At 32.7% G+C, this 19344-nt stretch overlaps 1 protein-coding gene across 5 annotated transcripts in view; it reads left to right on the forward strand.

Moving 5' to 3' along the window:
* LOC138333005 (PR domain zinc finger protein 1-like) overlaps window positions 1-19344 on the forward strand; it is a 141940-nt gene that overhangs the window by 107269 nt on the left and 15327 nt on the right. For 3 of the 5 annotated variants that reach the window (XM_069281121.1, XM_069281107.1, XM_069281101.1), the window contains one exon: window positions 8305-8471. In XM_069281121.1, coding sequence (XP_069137222.1) covers window positions 8307-8471 — 165 coding nt within the window. In that variant the 5' untranslated portion in view covers window positions 8305-8306. Of the gene's footprint in view, window positions 1-2665; window positions 2914-8304; window positions 8472-18200; window positions 18358-19344 lie in introns of those variants that run through there. The other 2 variants (XM_069281114.1, XM_069281127.1) reach the window with 2 other exon arrangements.

Consider the following 19344-nt stretch of genomic DNA (forward strand, 5'->3'; position numbering starts at 1 on the left):
AAAAAAATAATCAATTGATCGATACTTAAAAAAAAATGGAAAATTCAAAAAGTATTTCTTAAAGCAAGATATATGAAATGTGAGAAAATTTGTTGTTTAAAAGTATGAAGTAGATTAATGGATGGTAGAAAATAGAGTTTGAAATAATAAACTTTGAAGTCTATGTGTTATAGTGGTATCAAAGGGAGGTGTTGTTTTACTGATAATCAACCATTCAGGTGTAAAAATAAAAAGTATTAGACAAAACAAACAACTTTTATCACCTGACCAAACAGGGAAGTCCTACCTGCCCTCGGTCAAAGATCAAAGGCAGCTAGGTAATACAGGTGTGAAGTGTATGCCTACAATCACCACTTTTGTATTTACATCCAGCTAATTCCCCACCCCCTTGATTTCTCTGCTCTCTCCCCACAACAAAAGTTGATCCCCCTAATTTCTCTGGCTTCATCTGCTTTATCTACTCACAGGTAATCCTTAACAAGAAGAGAGATAATACCTGCATTATCTACAGGTAATCCCTAGCGATCTATTTCCTTTCCGCTTACCTGGATAGATAAGGCCCCACCAGATCAATGTGATTTGACCAGTGCTTTCCTAGATTGATTATGAGGATGATAGTGAGTGTGGATGAGGAGTTGATCTATGTGTTACCTGTAGTTTTACCTGGACTACAGGTGTCCCATTATATAGCTCTATATGCTTTGCTGACTGGATGGCTTCATGTCTAACGCTATTGTCTGTGTCCATGAAGCTATTCTAAATCTTATCTGTACAAATGTTTGGAACAATCTCAGAAATTGAGATATGTAAAAACTGCACTTTGACGAAAGTGACTGATTCATTCACTCATGCAATTTGTTTATCTTTTTTATGATTGGTGAGTGGGTAATGCAATGATTAATATAAAGATTGTAGTTACAATACATTTCTTATGATTGCAGGTATATTTTAATGGGTCTTTTTTACATTACAATAAACATAAATATCATGGAATCTATATGGATTAGACATGAAGAATGTCTTCCTGCTACTTTTAGTACTAATAGCATGTTAATCATCCGCTTAATCTTGCATCAACAGACATATTCTTGTGTTTTAAATCTTGTAATGTCATGTTAAGAATGAAGCATTAAAAAATATGATAAAATAGTAATAAAGACTTTTTCCGTGACAGTAAGGGACTTACAGGGTCATTAGTTAGAAACTATTGGATATACTTGTAGACAAACGCCATCGATTACCATCTAAATGTGGATTTTGTCGTCGGAAAAAACAGTCTTATCATGAACAGTGAATTTCTTCACTTATCCCAGGCTCAGGGGATAGGACTAATGAAGTTGAGAATTAATGATTCCACAGAGAAATTTGTTTGTCTTAAGTAGCTGCTTATCCCGACATGGTGAGAGAGAACTTCCACAGAGAATTAACCAGAGTGGAGCTCAAGTGATTTTTAATATGAGGGGTCAGAAAAAAATTAGTGTCCCTATCTCAATCTTCATAATTCAAAGAAAACTTTTCTTTCCTGCTGAGTTTTACATAAGTGTTTAAGGGGCAGACTACTCTTGTTTGAGCCTCTGGCGTCGAGCTATGTTCTACTTCTTATAGCAGATATCTGTTGGTTTCTTTAATCAATATGTTAAATCTCTCGTGTTTGGATTTCATCTGTCTGCTGCATATGTATACATGATTTATCGAGAACAAATAGATCTACGTATGTCTTATGAGATTATTAATATAATCTTAAAAAAATTGTTAATATGTATAAATATATATATATGATTTTATATTTAAGATTGATACTATATATATTATTTGCTTTGTAAAATTAAAAATAAAATATTTTTTGTCATTTTGCTGTATCATTTTAATATTTATAGGGAAAAAGTCAAACTTGAAGTAATAAAAAAGCTAGATATTTTCAATCTTTGCAGATTTAGCGAAAAATATTTAATCATTATTTATTATAATATTTCAATAAAAATGAAAGTCAAATTAGAAAGAAAACCCTATCCATATTGAACATTTTCTTTTACCCTGTTTGTGTATCTCAAAGCAGAGAAAAACAATGAAGCTCAGTCAGAACTAGATAGATAGGCTAGGGAGACTGTGATCAAATCAATATCTGAAGCTAGTAACTGACCAATCACAGCCATTCTTTACTGGTGGACTGGCCAATCAGCAGGGAGCCAGCCACAGCAACCTGCCTCAGCTGGCCTAGTGCTGACCAGTATCATACCATAGTCTGATAACATCTTCATCTTAGTGATTGACAGGTTAAAGCCCTCCTTCTATGAATATTCATGACTTATCAAGATATTCTCATAGTTTTCCATTTAATTTTCTTTGTTTTTAAAACAAAAGAAAATATTTCCTCCTGTTTTTGAGAAGTGTGTGAATTTCAAGTAAATGAAATTTAAAGAATTTGTTTTTAAATTTCACATGTTGAACAAAAGAAGATTTAAATGTTGATCATTAGATAATGAGTGATTAATGTTATCAATACCTTTGTTATTGTTTGTATGGGAAACCCTGGCTAACATTGTGTGTGATCCCTAGAACTGTTATCCTATCCTGAGTAGCGGTGCATCACCTAGTCTAATCTCACCCAGGTAAAAACCAGGTAAATCAATAGGTGGGACAGAGGGGGCTGGCTCTCACAGCTCACTTTATCAGTCCCTTAGTGAAAACAATTGGACAGGAGTCATTTACACACATTGTATCTAAGTCACTGCAAGAGGAAAGGTGTGTGCTTTAATTTACTACTGTCAGGCTAACAGCCATGTGCTACTGTAGCCGATAGCTACTGTGTTCGGGACTCTAACATATACTGGGCTACCAGTATTGTACAAAAAACTTTAATTTAAATACCTTTGAAGAAAATCACAATGTTGCTGCGGTTACCTGGATATGGCAGTAAGTTTTTAATATTTTTTAATTCAAATGTTATTTAATTTTACTGATTACGTTAATTTTTAAATAAATTCTTTTTTGATATGTTGGATTTTATTAGAGAAATCTTTTGTTTATTTATTATTAATTTATTTTTTACTTATATGATTAAAGATTTTATTTATTTGTTTGTGATATTTATCTTCTAAATCAAAGAGGTTCATTATATATAATGAACCAGATTAATTATACATTTTAGTATCATGATCTATAGATACCTTACTTATGTGTATACTTGTAGCTCTGGAGCACTTTAAAATATCCATTTATCTATGATTATATCATGCATGACAGCATGCTCTTAAATACACTATTGTTACTTTTTAAAGCAATTATTCCATATATATTCATACATATAAAACTTGAAAAGAAGGAAAATTTTATTTGAGCATGACAATGAAAGAAAATTAGATGACAAGATGGGATACGTTTCAGCGTTAAATTGCTACTGTATGTATTTTATTTTACAAAGTCCTTTTAAAATAATTGTTACCACAGACAAGTCTCAGCACCAATCTCTTTGGAGGTATTTTGTCCTATCCCATATCATTATCGTAATATGTTACGGACAAATAACTACCATTATGTTACAATTAATTCATTGTTAATTGTCTTTTCCTCCAGTGTCATAGATATGCTTACTGAGAAATCCAAATTTATGTCATTAAACTTTTTTTTTACTTTCCTATGTTACCACCAGGATTAATTTGAACATTACCATATTTTTATTCCATCAATATTAGTTAAAAAAAAATGGAATGCCTTAAGGCGGATGATAGCGATTAATAGCCACTTAATTCTAAGTAGAGGTACGGAGAGGTTGTAATGTTACGCATGACTGCACAAAATTTCTCCCGCTACCCTTCTAAATAGATTTATGATACATTTCATATAAATGTGTATATATACCTTAATTTTTTCTGTGATTTTTGAAGATACCCAAGTGATATTTATTGGTATTTAAGATTGAACATGATCTAACAAGAAAACTTTCTTTATTAAATCTACTTTCAAACATAAGACATGATGAAATGTAGCTAATTTAATTGCTATATACACCTGTAAAAACTCATTGCAGCTCACAGGTATAAATCATGTTCAATGAAGTCTCATTTCTGATCTAGCCTGATGAAAGGAGGGAAGGTTATTTTCAATTTTAATGATTATTACTTTGTATCGCATGGTTTGAAAGCAATCTTACAAAAATATGTCAGTGCATGTTTGGAAAAAAGAACATAAAAATATATATACATATCATTAGGGTTTATTAAGTAAAATGAATTATTAAGTTCGAACACTTAGTATTTTGATCGGAAATTGAATTTGAAAGTCACTTTAAAGAATTTCGTAGAACCGTTCGTACACAGAGTGTAACTTTGGGTTCGTGTCATAATGAAGTTTAGGGATGATATAGAGCGACGGAGGATTATCACAAAAGGTAACAAAGATGTTAATTATGTGCTGCCTTAAAATTAGATAATATTTTGTATTTTGATTATTCTGATATTCGGTTGTATCATTGTGATGAGGAGTTTTATTTACCTGTTTGCTGACTCATTAGTCCCAACATTTCTCGTTGACGAGAAGACAAGGAGTATAACTATTATAGTGTCATGTTCCATATTTGTATCATCATCATGTTTGTTTTCCATTGTTTGGATGTAACCACTTTGTCATTATTGATGACCACAAATTATATCATATGATGGACTTGAAATGCATGCTAGTAAGCTCATGTACAAACTCAATAATATTTCTCATCTTTACTGCAGAATATTTAATAGATAATTAAGTTATTAGGAGATTTTTCTATTGATTTTCACTGTACAAAAAAAATATCTTTAAAAAATCATGGCAATTTTTTCTTTCAATTTTTAAATTAGTCTGAAAATATATTAATTTTTGTTTCCCTTTTGAGCATGTTGATGAGGAATTCACTGAAGGTAAACTCCAAATTTAGAGGAACTAGTTTCATAAATCAAATCAAGCCTTTAATTGAAATGAAACGTTAAGTGATATTTGTTTTCTATAGGTATATCTCCATCTGTTACAAGCATGTCAATGACCATAACTAATTGTGAGCCAATCTGTGACACAACGTTCTTTGGTACACGGGTTGATATTACGATACAAGCTCAGGGTTGCTATGGATTTTTCCTCATTTCTATATCTTTTTTTAAAATGCCTGTCATTTGTTCTTTTTCAATTTTCTTTTTAATGTGATGAGAAAAGTTGATATGAAATTGACAAACAATTAAGTTTTCTATTTGTGTTGGAATAGTTGTTATCGGGCGGCTAAGCTGTTTGCTCCTCTAAATACCCAACCTGTGTTGTAACAATACACCGAATGTACCAGTCATTGATGATGAATTACTTTCAAAAATCTGTTGCCAATATCTGATGATTTTTCTTGTGTTCACTTAATTTGGTGCTAGATAATGTGTAGTTAAATAGCAATTACTTAGGTGTGTACAATCTTATTACCAATTGATTTATCATCTACATGTAATGGCACATTTACAACTTCTTCATGAACGTTGAGGGAAGGAATTCTTATATCTAACAATTTGATTTACAATATTACTGATTTTTTTTCTTTTATTACTCGTACTGTGTTTCATGCACTTAATGCTCACCATTTGATAAAGAAAATAAAGAGGATAAATTAAGTATTTCAAAAATTGAAAAGAAAATGAAGATTTTTTTTTATTAAAGCAAGTATAATATCATTTAATAAATAATTAATTGAATCTTGTTGAAATTGAAATAAAATGCCAAATGATATATAGATGTACTGTTACATTTATAGTTTATTTCTCAGGAAGTGTTAATGGTTTTAATTAACCCCGGAGATTATGTTGTGACCGCAATCAGAGGAGATATCACATTGACATCGTTATCATCGCCTCATTGAAAGAAACAGGAGGATGAAACAAATCAAGCAGAAAAATTGAAATAAAAACATCATTTTTATCATAAATATTATTGCTACATCCTATAGGATTTTCCCTCAGCATGGTGTGGGGCTTTTATCAGCCCCCACATCAGCGCGGCATTTGTGCTTCCTGTTCAACCACTGAAGGCCGCCTGCAAGGTTTTGTCAGGCCACAATCTCCTGAAGCAGGCGAGCCGCGTGCTAGCTCCACGGAGGCTGCACACAAACCCGCTAGGATATGAAGTAATCTTTTGGAGCCACACGAATCAACAAATAAGTCTCCAGTCTTAGTCCCTCAAACTCTTCTCCGAAACTAGTGACAGTTTATGAAAATCATGTGTAAAATTTTCGTTTTCAAACAGAATTGATTCTCATTCTTTTCCAGAGGCATTTGATACCCCTTGTAAAAGAAAGTAACTGGATTTTCAAGGTTTATCACGTTTTTTTCTTTTTAACTATATTTTGTGTGTATCATTTTGCATTTTAAATCCAGCATTCCTTTAAAAAGACATAGACATACTAAATCTGATAGTAAATGATTATAATAAAACTCTCGGATTAATTTCTATAAAACTTACCAGAGCAAATCTTTTAAATTGTGAAACTGCATACTCACCTAGTCTGTGTACTTTTAGCCTTCTCCTGTGTAGTTTTTTGTGAATAGTTTTAATGAATAATTTAATTATTCTTTTTCAAATTTATTGAAATCTATCTTAAAACATATGACAACTACCTCTCATGAATTTGCTAATTTGAGACCGGAAAAATAGCAGTGCAAATGTAACGTGAGATATTTTTTCATGCAATTTATTCAACTTTTCCTATTTCCACATGATATACTTAATGAAACGTAAAAGTATCAGATTTTTGTGATAAAGTTGTGTCCTCAGTATATCTATCAACAGATGCAATGAATTATCATTTTGTTCTAAAGGATTATGTAAATAATTGAGAAAAACTTGTCAATATTTGTCGTTCATACTTGATAAACATATCACAGGATTGGTGATGTTTTAAAACAAAACATCTCACGTCGCTTCACCTTGAGATGTCATTGCCCCTGGTAACGGAGGATTTGTGGCCAGCCAGGATTATTGGCCCTTATCCCCGTAACAACCTGAACACAAGTCCGCAGGATTCTCAGGAAAACTAGAGGTCTTTGGACCTCTCTCTAGGTGGTGCTGTAGATAGTGAATGAAAAATCGTGGTGTTGCTGATAAAGTCCAAGTACTGACCCTCTTGACTGCCGCTATTTTTCTCTTTCCTGATTTGATACTGTCAGGTAGAGATGTGGTAGAAAGTCCAAAGGATAGTCGGCCATCCTGGGAAGGTGGCCATAGCGATAAGATATATGTACCAGTACTTGAATATTTTGATGTTGCAAGCCTATATTTGATTGTTTGTTTGAAAGTGTTTGCTTATGAAGATAGCTGGCCACTTTTCTGCTCGGCAGGAACCAGAGCAGATAGGCACCTTCTGCATCAAATGGAAAAATCCCACTCTTTTCATCTTCTCTTCTGCCACTTCAAAGTTTCAGTTGATCAGCCAGACTTATCTTTATTGTAACGGTTGCTGTACGTCTTGGAGAATGGCTCTTACCTCCTCGTAGATCTCGCAAAGTGATAGTAATTTTTTTTCTTTGAAAGTTTTTAGTCTTGTTTTCTTATTCTCATTCGCCCTGAGTGTAAAGCTTCATAGGGGATTATTCCAAGGATTTTCAAATTTGTACAAATTTATCCATTCATTTAAAAACCTATTAGCTTGGCCCGAAAGATTTTCTACCGAGACATCTTTTCCATTCATAATGTTCATCAAGGCTATAGATACAGAGGAAAGATTTATAGATATATCCTAATCTTGTTCAAATCACGCAAATGTTTTATTAGTAGAAATGGAAACAAGTCTATCAAACAGTAATAAAAACCATCTAAAGGACAGCTAAAGCAGTTTGTAGTTTCTCTGAACTGCTTTCATTTAGATAGACATTAAACATGATTCAAGTTTCAACTAAAACTGTTCACTAGTGTTGAATAAAACCCGCTACTTTCTCACATCAATATTTTTTCTTTTTTTTTTCTTTTTCTATTAATAAACATTGATGTTGCTTCTACAGATATGAAGTAATTTTGTCATCTCGTTGACAAAATCTGTTAGGTCTATCATAGAAATTTCAAAATTAGTTGCATAACCCGTTGGGATATAAATAAAGCTAGGAAAATCTGCCTATTTGATGAAAGTGTTTCTTATATCCTGCTGCGATCCCAGTGCCTATGAGAAAATGATAAAGAACATACACAGGTATGTCACCACTTGAAATTAATATCAACATAAAATGTAATTGTTTATAAGAAGCTGATGAAGAAATTGATATTTCCTTGATTACAGAATCTTTTTATTTAATTGCATTTTTGTGCTTTCAGACATGGAGGAGGGTTGGGATGCAGGAAACCTAAAGGAGGATGAGTTTGAGGAATTCTGCGTCTACATCGTCCACGATCGTGCATGTGAGCGTGTATGTCAGAACCGCGCCCAAGCGTCACTCCCACGTAACCTAACTCTGAAACCATCACAAAGCCAGTCCAATAATGTAAGCAGAATTTCATATTATTTTTTTATATTGTATTCACTGATCAATTATTTGTTCAATTAATTATCTTCTGCACTGTTTGTTTAACTTATTACAGTATTAAAGGTCATACCAATTTGTTATACTAAAAATTTTTGTAGGTTGCACATTTATCTCCCTTTAACATTAACCATGTGTTCCGTTTGCGGATTTGTACCAGTTGTACTTAATTGATACGGCACCGCCAAATGGAACGCATTTGGATTTTTCCGTGATGGCAGCACCCATATGAAAGATATGCTTCGAATATGAAAGCAAAGTTTTTTCGATGTTAACAATAAAATGAATATAAAAGTAATGCCTAAATAGTTTTGGAGAACATTGAAATAAATTATCATGTAATTTTATCGGATATAAATATTCTCTGTCTTGTTTTCAACAACGAAAACATTTCGATCACAAATGAAAAATCTGGAGTCCACCATCTTTGATTCAAAGGTACGCTTCTGAAAACAAATCACTTGTACCGGTACAGTTCTGCTGGTACAGGGTGTTCCATTTGAGATACAACAGATTCGTATCGATACAACTGGTAAAAATCTGCAAACAGAACGCAGTGAATTTGTGGTCATCCATTTTGTCTGTGTATAACCTTTGCCCCTTTGAATAACTTAAACTGTAATTACACAGCCGAGAGTGCTAGATATTAAAGATTAAGGCTGATATGTTAAAGTTGTAAATAGAGAGAAAATTAGGCTCAAGTGTGATTTGGAAACTTATTTGTAGACTTATGGCAAGGTTATTATACCGATTGATGTCTTATTTGGTTTAGATATTGTCTTTACAAAAGAAGAAATAATTTCAATTTTCTTGGTTTCTAGTCAGGTTTGTTTTGAATGACTGTATCAGCTTCGCAGGAAGTAGAATTATATTCACTTACATTATAAGCTGTCAGAAATGAGAAATTTTTAGATAAAACCCATTTAAAAAGGCATTTTTTTATCCCGTTAATTCCAAGACATTATTGTATATGATCCTGTCAAAAAGCCGAGATGGCAGCAACAGATAGGGATTATGTATCAGAACTCTGATAGTGTATTTCCCCAGTACTCCTTTACCAGTGCTAATGAAGCTTGAGGGTTTTTTTTTCCTGCCTTGAAAATCTTTTAAAGTGGCAATTTTGATTTTACCTTCATTTCTTTGTAAGTCATGATTTAGAGAAAAAGGACAGAGTGTCAAAGTGATCTATCTCGTATTGAAATATTTTAAATGTGATCGGATGAAAACTTGAAAAGTGCATTTAAAAACCTGAGACCCACTGAATAACACCAGCTCTATTACAAAATACCGACATCAGCTTAAGTAGTATTAATCATTGCTAATGAATGATATTCACCTTTTGCAACTGGGAAAATAAAGTTATATCTTAATTAATTTTTTTTTCTTTTCTGCAATTTGAAAAGATAAGGAGAGCGTTAGTCATAATTTGTAATTAGAAAAGTTTCTTTTTTCTTAGCCTAGAAGTAGAGATAACATTTGATGTGGTAATGTTAACTTCACACTCAAATGATAGCACTTGTTTTTTCAAACACGCAAATTAAGCTCTTACTTTACTATATGACAAACAAATTTTCTCTTGGTTGAAAAAGGGGGAATTTAATGTTCAAAACACACTACGCATGAGAATTCTATAATGTCACAATGTGCTTTTGTTTCTTTTGTTTACAACAATTTGCTTTCACTTTTAATTTCTTTCAAAATGACTTAATTAGGACCTGTATGGACTCTGTTTAATGTGTGTATTAAGTACTTATTAAAATGTGCTCTCTTTCTTCAGTTCTGTATATCGTACAAGGACATAGGCGTAATTTCTCACCGTTTACCCTTTTAACGCCGCCTCTCCTTTCCCTTTAAAGCTATCGGGACAAATTTCAAAAGAAATCATTTTACGCAACACAACACTACCACAAGTAGCTTTAAATATTGGTATAATTATCGCAGTACTAAACGGACTCTTCTATTAAATATAGACATTTTTCAAAAAAGGTGAAATTATGTGTTTTTTATGCCTGCTTTCTTTCTATCATTGTATGGATTGAAGATAAATACCTGTAATGATGTTTAACAATTTAACCAATTTAGGGGTACTTTCATTTGGAGAGTTGCAGAGTGTCGAGTTTACAAAGCTGGGGTCATTGTATTTGTCATGGTCAAGTCCCCTACCAGGGTAATTTAGGGGCTTTGACAGAATATATCTGTCTTACTTTCATTGTTGGCCAGCCCTTGACTTTACTGACAAGTATCAGGTGACGTTTAACTCTGTTTTATTGGCAGAAGAAAAAAATTGTCCATACAAGAAAATGAACTTGTTGAAATTTTGCTTTTTTGTTAAGGGTTTTGAATGCAGGTTGGTGAATTTGAACACTCTGAAAGACTCTAAAATTCAATTTGGATGGGTGGGGTCAGAGGCGATTGAAACCAAAATCTTGTGAGAAACGATGATAGCAGGTGCTTCACCTATAGGGTGACCCAAGGATGAATTCAGTTGGAAGGTTCTTTCTTATTCGACAAATCACTGAAAAATAGCTTCTCAACTCCTGTTTTGAAAGAAAACATGTCAGATACAAATTTTCAGTGAAGAACCCATATTTTACCCTTAAGATAAATTTGCATGGCAAAAAGTGTCTTTGATGTACTGATACATTTCATTTTTATAAGTTATGATTAGGAATCGTTGAACTCTCCATAATCAGGTGGATTTATCGGCAATAGTTTTTGCAAACTTTATCAATTTCAAACTTTCCTAAATGATGACAGCATATTTTACTTGAATTTATAATTTTAGGTAAATCTGTTTAAGAAATTTATCGATTAAGTAATTGGAAGATTGATACTAATTTCAAATAAGTTTATTTGAAAATTATTTTAAGCACTAGAACATGTACTTACTAGATCTATGTGCGTTTTACTTAGATATTCTTATCCCAGAAATTTGATTAAACTGAAGTTTTTAAATTCTTTTATCATGTTGCATGGTGAAGTGATTTGAAAATTACCTGTTTTATGTTAATGGTTTTGAAAAGTGTTAATAAAGTTTGTGATGTCTCTTCATAAACATTTTAAAACACTTTGTCACAGTTTTGATTACAAAGATTACATATATACAGTATATGTACTTTATTTAAACCTAGAAACTGTGCTAAGAAAACACATCAGACAACTAACAGGTTTTCAAGTCTGATCATGAAGTTTCACTCTACTTTTTAACATGTATTTATGTGTGTAATCGTAAATGCCAGTCACCATTATATTCCAGAACTTGATCAGCATGGAAACTTCAAAATGATACTGTTTGTGAAGTTTTCATTAAAACCAAGCAATAAAATGAATTTGTTATTGTAAATATTTCATTAATGGAAATAAAACCCATCAAGCCACTTTAACCTCAAGACAAAATTTCACTGGATTGTTAATATGTAAATTAGGAACCATAGCGAAGGTAACAATGTGTTGTTGTAACAATGACACTAGGTTATTCTATTTAGTTATCTTATAACAGTGTCTTTTACCATTGTAAAACAGTCCATAATGATTGTAATGAAATTCTCTGTATAAATGGTAAATCAACACCAGAATTTAGAATAACAAATGAAATACAGTTATACGCGTCTGAACCTTTCGCCGAATAGACTTGTTTGTCCCTTTGTCCGAGATGTAACGGTCCAAGAATTGGAGATTCTTTATTTTTTTTATTGTTAACTGTTTTGTTTAAATATCTCACTGGAATAGACTTGTATATCACAGTGATGGCAATAAAAGTTACAATTTAAATGTTTCTGTCTCAATTCTCCCCTTTTGTTATAGATAGTAGTGAAAAATGCCTGTCCTTTATACAGTTTAATACTATCAGTAACTACGGTAACCAAGTGATTGACAGTTACTCACTTGTGAAGACAACAGTAAGTAGGAATGATTTGTTGTCTTAGACTCTGGTTTTTAGGAGAAGAAAAAATGTATCAAATGAGAGTTATTGTTTCTATCTCTCAAACGTAATTCTAAAATTTTTATTTTGGTTTAAATAAATAATCTTTCCATAAGAAATGTTTAGACAAAGAAAATTTCTTTCATGTATGTATATAAAAATATTTTCTCTTTTGGAAAAATTACCTGTATATATAGTCACACACCCATGAGTTCTCATCAAGAAGGGCAGACCAATGTATTATTTTAGTAATTTGATAATATTTTATTTCTGCAGACATGCTTGCTGGCCTGTCCTGTCTAAAAGTTTCTCCGATATTATTTCAACGATAAACACAAGATTGTCGGCAGATTTGTAAATGATGTAGCCGGCTTATTAGCCGATTGGTTGTGATAAGAGTCAAGTTTAAACTTTAATCTTATCTGATTTCTAATCATTTTCTCATCCTGTTCATCATTCATACTTTCTTTATCAAGCTGTTGTGGCGAAGTAAGTTGATACAGGCAAACCTGTCCCTATCTGGGAAATGAGATAAATTTTCACTAGTCCATTCACATTTACACTAATTGATAAGTATACTCCATGTAAAATTGAGAAAAATATTTAAAGCAAAGTTGAATTTTAAAGTATTTCGTACGCTGAGAAATGTTATATATTTGGAGGAAATTAAAAGTACATGAAAATCATTTTTGTTGTATAGCTCTCAATTTAAACGTTGGTTCCTTCCCTGAAAGTAATATTACATGAATTGTTCTTTTTTCTCTTTACTAAACAAAAGTCTTTTTAGAACTACTGTCAACCCAAGTGAAATTTTCACTTTTTGAATTTTTCTTCTTTAACTTTTAACTTTGATTTACTGAGCTTTTGTAAACATTTTTCTAACATGGAAAAAGTCAGCCAAATAATAAAAAGTTATCACTGACTTTTGGAAAGAGAAAAATAAGAAGAGAGACCTCTGACGAATTTGTTAGCCATGAAACACTTCATTTGAAATAAGATTTCTAAAGCTAAAATACCCAGCCTTACTTGTGTGTTTATATGACGGGTACTTGTGAAGGTTCTGACCAGGACAAAATCCTTGATCTGTTTTGAGTGGAGATACTTTCTACAGTGCATTAGGCAGCTGTTTCGACGTGGACACCAAGTTGAGATCACTTAACAGCGTATTCAAGGACATGTGATTTGGTTGTTTAATAATGATTATCGGAATAACTTTCTCTGTCGACTGACAAGTGCTTTGCTTTGTAATACATCTGAAAGCCAATGAAAGGTCTTTATTACTAAAGTGGCTTCTCACACTTTCTGATCCAGTCAAAAACTCGGCTTGGACTTATTGACACCGTAAAACATAATACTAGTACAAAGGTACCTAAATATTACCTGAATTCAGCCTTGTTTTGGGGGTTCTTTAGTAGAACTCGTGATATTAAATGTCAGCTGTGTATGATTGGCAATCAATAACATTTATTTTTTAATTTTCTTTGTTTCTTTTTTGGACATGTTTCTCTTACAGTTTAATTTCTTTGATTGGATAGAGTTATCTCCCCTTAATATTTAAAATTGATGACACAATAGATCTATGTATCATTTAGGTAGCACTCAATTGGATTATTTCAGATTATGAACACTTACACACCTACACCTAGCTAGCCTGACAATTTTTAATGGCTTTGTTAACAAATCCCATCCCTTATTTTAGAGTTGTCTTTTCTTGTTGCCATAGTGATCCTCAGTACTAGTGATGTGTTTGATTGGGTATATAAGATTAAGGAGCAGTAATTCTATTGAAGCAGCTTTCTTACTTTGGTTACTGAGAAGTCAATGTTATATCAGCTTTGTGTTCTGGAGAGCTTTTTATCTCAAATCAGACCGCTAAAATTTACCCCCAGTTCCGAAGTACAGGAGCAGAGAGTAAGTAGGGACTTTTCTTCATACGATAATCTACGAGTTATCTGGACGGCCATCACCTGGCCAGGTGTTATCTGTGTGGTAGTGTGAGAGAAGTGACAGAATTCTTACCTGTACCCACAATTACCTAGACCCTATCACGACAATGACATAATTAAAATCCATTTCTAGTTAGATTGTGTCAGATTTTATCGGGAAAGTGATAGTAGGATGAGGAAATATGATTGACGTTGATCTGATTGTTTATGGAAGAGCACACCACATAGTTTACATTTATACATGTCCCGCTGACAAACAGAGAAAAGTTGTCTTATTAGCGAGTGTATGATTCAGTGTGGTATGACAGTGTTACATACCTGGGAGGGTCACACATGCCCAGCTGGACAAGGGCTGATAAATATTGCCCTGTTTAATTAGCTCTGAGAATGTTAACTTCCGTACGACACGCTGCCATTGTTTTGGTTTGACCAATAGAAAATTGAAAGTTTGTGTCCGTTATCTGTCTTAATTGAGAGAGTTGACACGATGTTGTGTAATGTCTGTAAGACAATCAAAACATGGGGATTGAGAATATGATTGCTCTTTCATTGGTTAGTTCAGTAATGTCCACCTAGAGGTTATATTAGGTGTTCTCGATTCAACTCCTTATGTGGTGAGTGTATGCCCTTGTGCAACCCTGATTGTTCATTGGCTCTAAGGTATTGTCATCTGGAGGTTGATTATGGATATAACTATGTGAAATGACTCTTTAGTTGAAAGTTCAACTACATTTGTTCTTAGGGACTAATTTAATCTTCAGGTATCTGTCTTATAAAAGGTGATATGATTTGAATACTCACGATATATTCGTTTTGAGGGACAAGTTTACTCCTGGCATTTTTCTCATATGATTCTTATAAAAGGTATGATGATTTGATTAATATAAGTAAATTATTGATAAAGGTGTTCCAATGTTATTTACCTGAAGTGAGAGGTATATATCACAAAGATATATTTGAAGTCACAGTTTATATAAGCTTAAAATACCAAACAGTCACCACTACTGTTTGCTGGGAAAACCTAATCCTAGTATCGAATACATGACAGAAAATATTTAAGCTATGTAGACAAAGAGTCGATACCATTAAGCCATTTTGTCACTTTTAAACTGAAGTGTTCGATATCTGGTATTAAAGTGACATTACTCTGGTGCTTTATGCAATATTTGTCGTTAATTGGATTCGTCTCATGTTTTATCTATTTTTTTGCCAATAGGAAGTAATGATACGTGTAAGGATGAGTAATTAACTGTAATTATGCAATTACCAACAGTTTTGTGAAATGTGATTACAAGCACTTAAATGGCTGACAACTTTCTAACAATTCATCATGTAAATGAAATGGTATGTATTCTGATAGATGATGATACCACGTCAAACTCTTTAATTCACTATCACTGGATTCAAAGGAATACTTCAAAATATATGGTTTTTCAAAAAGTTTTTTTTTTTGTATCTAATTTCAAGGTACTTGCAATTTTATTTCTCTTTTCTATTTCAAATGTTGAGTGTTTAAAGATTATATAACTGTTGAAATGGATAACAGACAAATGGGTAAAAGGTGAAATTGTTTGGACAATAGAGATAACAAGCATATCATTACCTTTCTTCCTGTCAGACTGTATGTGCTTCTCATTCAACTGGAACGCCAGACTTATTCTGATTGGCTAATTTAGAGTGGTATTCATTTTAACCTTAACCTTTGTCGTTGTACCATTTACAGATGGAACAGAAGAAAAATTGTGAAAGGAAAATTGCACAAAGTTAATAGCTCAAATCAAATCAATTGCAGAAATTGAACAGTGATGGTAAAAAAAAACTATGTTTGCAAAGAGTTAGACATTATATGCCGGCTAGAATTTTTACGGCTTCACAAGTAGTAATTTTCTTTCAATGACACACACACAACGATTTTCCATTTCAATATTTGATATGTTTAGAAACATCAAAAAGTAAATCTAGCAAAACCTTGAGCATGACAAGAAGCATTATAATTATGGTAAAAAGTGGCGACAGACCTGTTTTGTGTCATTGGGCCGTCTGTTTCTCAGTGAAAGGGGCTGGCTTCCCGTTATTGAGGCAGGCGACAGGAGGGAGCTGCCGGTGTAAAAGGAACACTTTCACTCCCTAACAATACAGAGGCTCTGCCTTTTTACATGGGAAGATGACTTGTCAACAGATACACAACATTATCAAAGACTAACCACATTTATCCCTTCTTAATAAACAAGTGCCCTTTAAGCTCTCTGTTTATTCACAAAGTGCAAATTATCAAAAAGTGACAGGGACTATGATTAGAAGACACGTAGCCTTTCATGGCTAGAAATGAATTTTAAAATGATTGGAGAAAAGAAAGGGTGTTTAACTATCGTAAATAGATATTGAAAAACAATAACGCTTGTGAGAACAGATGTACTTTTGTCAAGTCTCAGCGACCTGGTGTTATTTCTTTCAACTATTTATTCAAATAAATCAGTATTCAATCAAATGACTCCTGGGATTCAATAGAAAATTCCATTGCATAAGTTGGCCTTGTGGAAGTTAGGCCGACTTACTCGTAATATATGTACTGTAGATCTCTCAGTATCGACAACGGTTAAGAGAGGCTTTAAACAAGTTAAAGTTCGGAATTCAAAAGACCACATAGTAGCTGAAAGGTAAAGTTACTGAATTATTATATTTTCACCTGACCTGCAAACTCAAAGTCTTTTATAAAAGTTGAAATTATGAGAACAAATTATCTTTGATGTCTCAGATATGCTTTATTTAAAAATTGTTGGTTTAATTCTTTTAATGATTTATATAACCATTTAAAAAGAATTGAAAGTTGAATTTTTCATGTAGAATTATTATGTCCATTGTTGCAAATTTGAAAAGAAAATTTAAAATGTCTTTAATCAAAGAAAATTCCTGTATATAATTAAGCCATCATGTTATAAACAGGCAGTTATAAGTGTATCAGGTTCGATGTTTTTTATCCAGTTGTTGTGAAAATCAGTTCCGTTGGCCTTGTACAGAACCATCGAGGGGAAAATTATCAGTGATTTTATCATTTCAAAAAGAAAATAGAATTACAATTACAAGGAATTGGTTTAGTATGATGTTACCTAGATATATTGATATTCATGTACAGTTCATAAACAGTACATAATTAAACCTCAGCTGTTTAAAATGGTCGGGTGCTAATTTGCCTATTTATTACTCTGGGCAATGAAAAATGGAAAAAAAAATTGAGATGAATTCATAAGTGGTAGAGTTGGCTCAAAATGATAGTCCCCTATTATATTGATTATAAAGATGGCTCTTAATTATGACCTTCAAAACTTAATTTCCCTCTACTTTCACCTCCGCTGGCTAACACATGGTAATTGGCCGACGTTTAGTATGGCTGTCATTATGAGATATAAATACCTGATCTTTTTAAACTGTTTTTTCCCTTTCACAGAAGAGATATTTCTTTTCAGCAAGACAAATTTATGATTGTATGTCCCCACAAAGATTGATGAAATATTTCGAGATTTAAATAACTTTAATCAGTGTGACAGTGGAATTATTTGCCTCATCGGTGATTTCATTGGCTCTTGGCCGCTCCGTTTTTTGTGATATTAATTACGGTTTGTACTAATTTGCATAGTTAGTGAAAGGAGCGTTTAGAACATGGGAAGTGGCTCCATGGCTAGATGTTTATCAGTAATTCATCCTTGTAGAAAGTGAATACAAAGCCGAGGGGTCAGGATTATTTTTAAACGGAGGTGAATGAGATTATCGTTGCCTTTTGAAGACGGTAGTTTTGGAGATATTTAGACGGTGTTTAACTGCTGTTAACTTAATATGATAGGACTTTGTTAATAGTTAGCATGCTGGTGTAAATCTGCTTGGTCATTTGGGAAGATTTCCACTTTGGCAACACACTCTTCTGAGAAAAGTTTGGATTGATTCTGGATAACGTGCAATGGAAGTTTAGGATGCTGTTGTGTAGGTTAGTACTTCTTCAGGACTATTTCTGGTTATTCCCCTTTGGTATATTTTATCTTCACTTACATTTGGCGATAATATTTTTTATTTATTTTTTACAATCCAATGCTGCCATCATTATATACATTTCAAAAACATCAGTTTTGATTTATTCAACTTGTTAACTCACTTAAAAAAAATCTTAAATAATTTATTGCTGTAGATTTATCAGTATTGACTTCCGGTTGTAAAATGTTCTAATTCTTCATGCAGTTTTATGAATTTGCTTGTTAAAGCCCCTACAGAAAACCTAATAATGTGAATGTTGGTGATAGAGGCCAAAAAACATCTTTGAAGATAACGGTTAAGTAATGTTGAGCATAATTTTGATTTTAACGATACTTGAATTTAACACGTAAGATGTCATCCGTAGCCCCCCCACCAATGAGGGTGATAAGATTTTAACTTTATAGAAGTCATAAATGATAAATCACTTTAACCATCATTAGGCCAATTTAAGAATTATTAAAGTCTGCAGAATTTCAAGTTTCACATTTGTCAGATGTTGATGGCGAAACATCTGCACACTTTCATGTTTTCACGACATCGCTCGCATCAGAAAGATTTTGATTTTTGTCTTGTTTTTATATTCCTCTTGTAGATATATAGAATCTTTTCCTGTGTGGAGATTGACCCACCTGTTTTTGGGTGTTAATACAGAATCTTGGCTTTTTTACCTTTTCAATTTCCCTTTACTTGCTTGAAGTGACATCTTGCGAGATCTTGAACTCTTTTTTTCATGTATTACTCACTAGGTAGCGGAAACTAGCCTTTGATAAGGCGTCTTTGATGAAACCTATTGAAACTAAAAAGCAAGATTTGCCAAAATGATATCAATGGCACTCGAATCGAGAGAATCTGTAGTAACTGACTTTCACTACTTTGAAGGTTGCTGCTTCATAAAGGAAGAGTCCTTCAGAAAAAAAACAGCTTGACATTGCTAATACGATAT

Source organism: Argopecten irradians, chromosome 1 (genome assembly GCF_041381155.1).
Source record: "Argopecten irradians isolate NY chromosome 1, Ai_NY, whole genome shotgun sequence".
NCBI classification, from domain to species: Eukaryota; Metazoa; Mollusca; class Bivalvia; order Pectinida; family Pectinidae; genus Argopecten; species Argopecten irradians.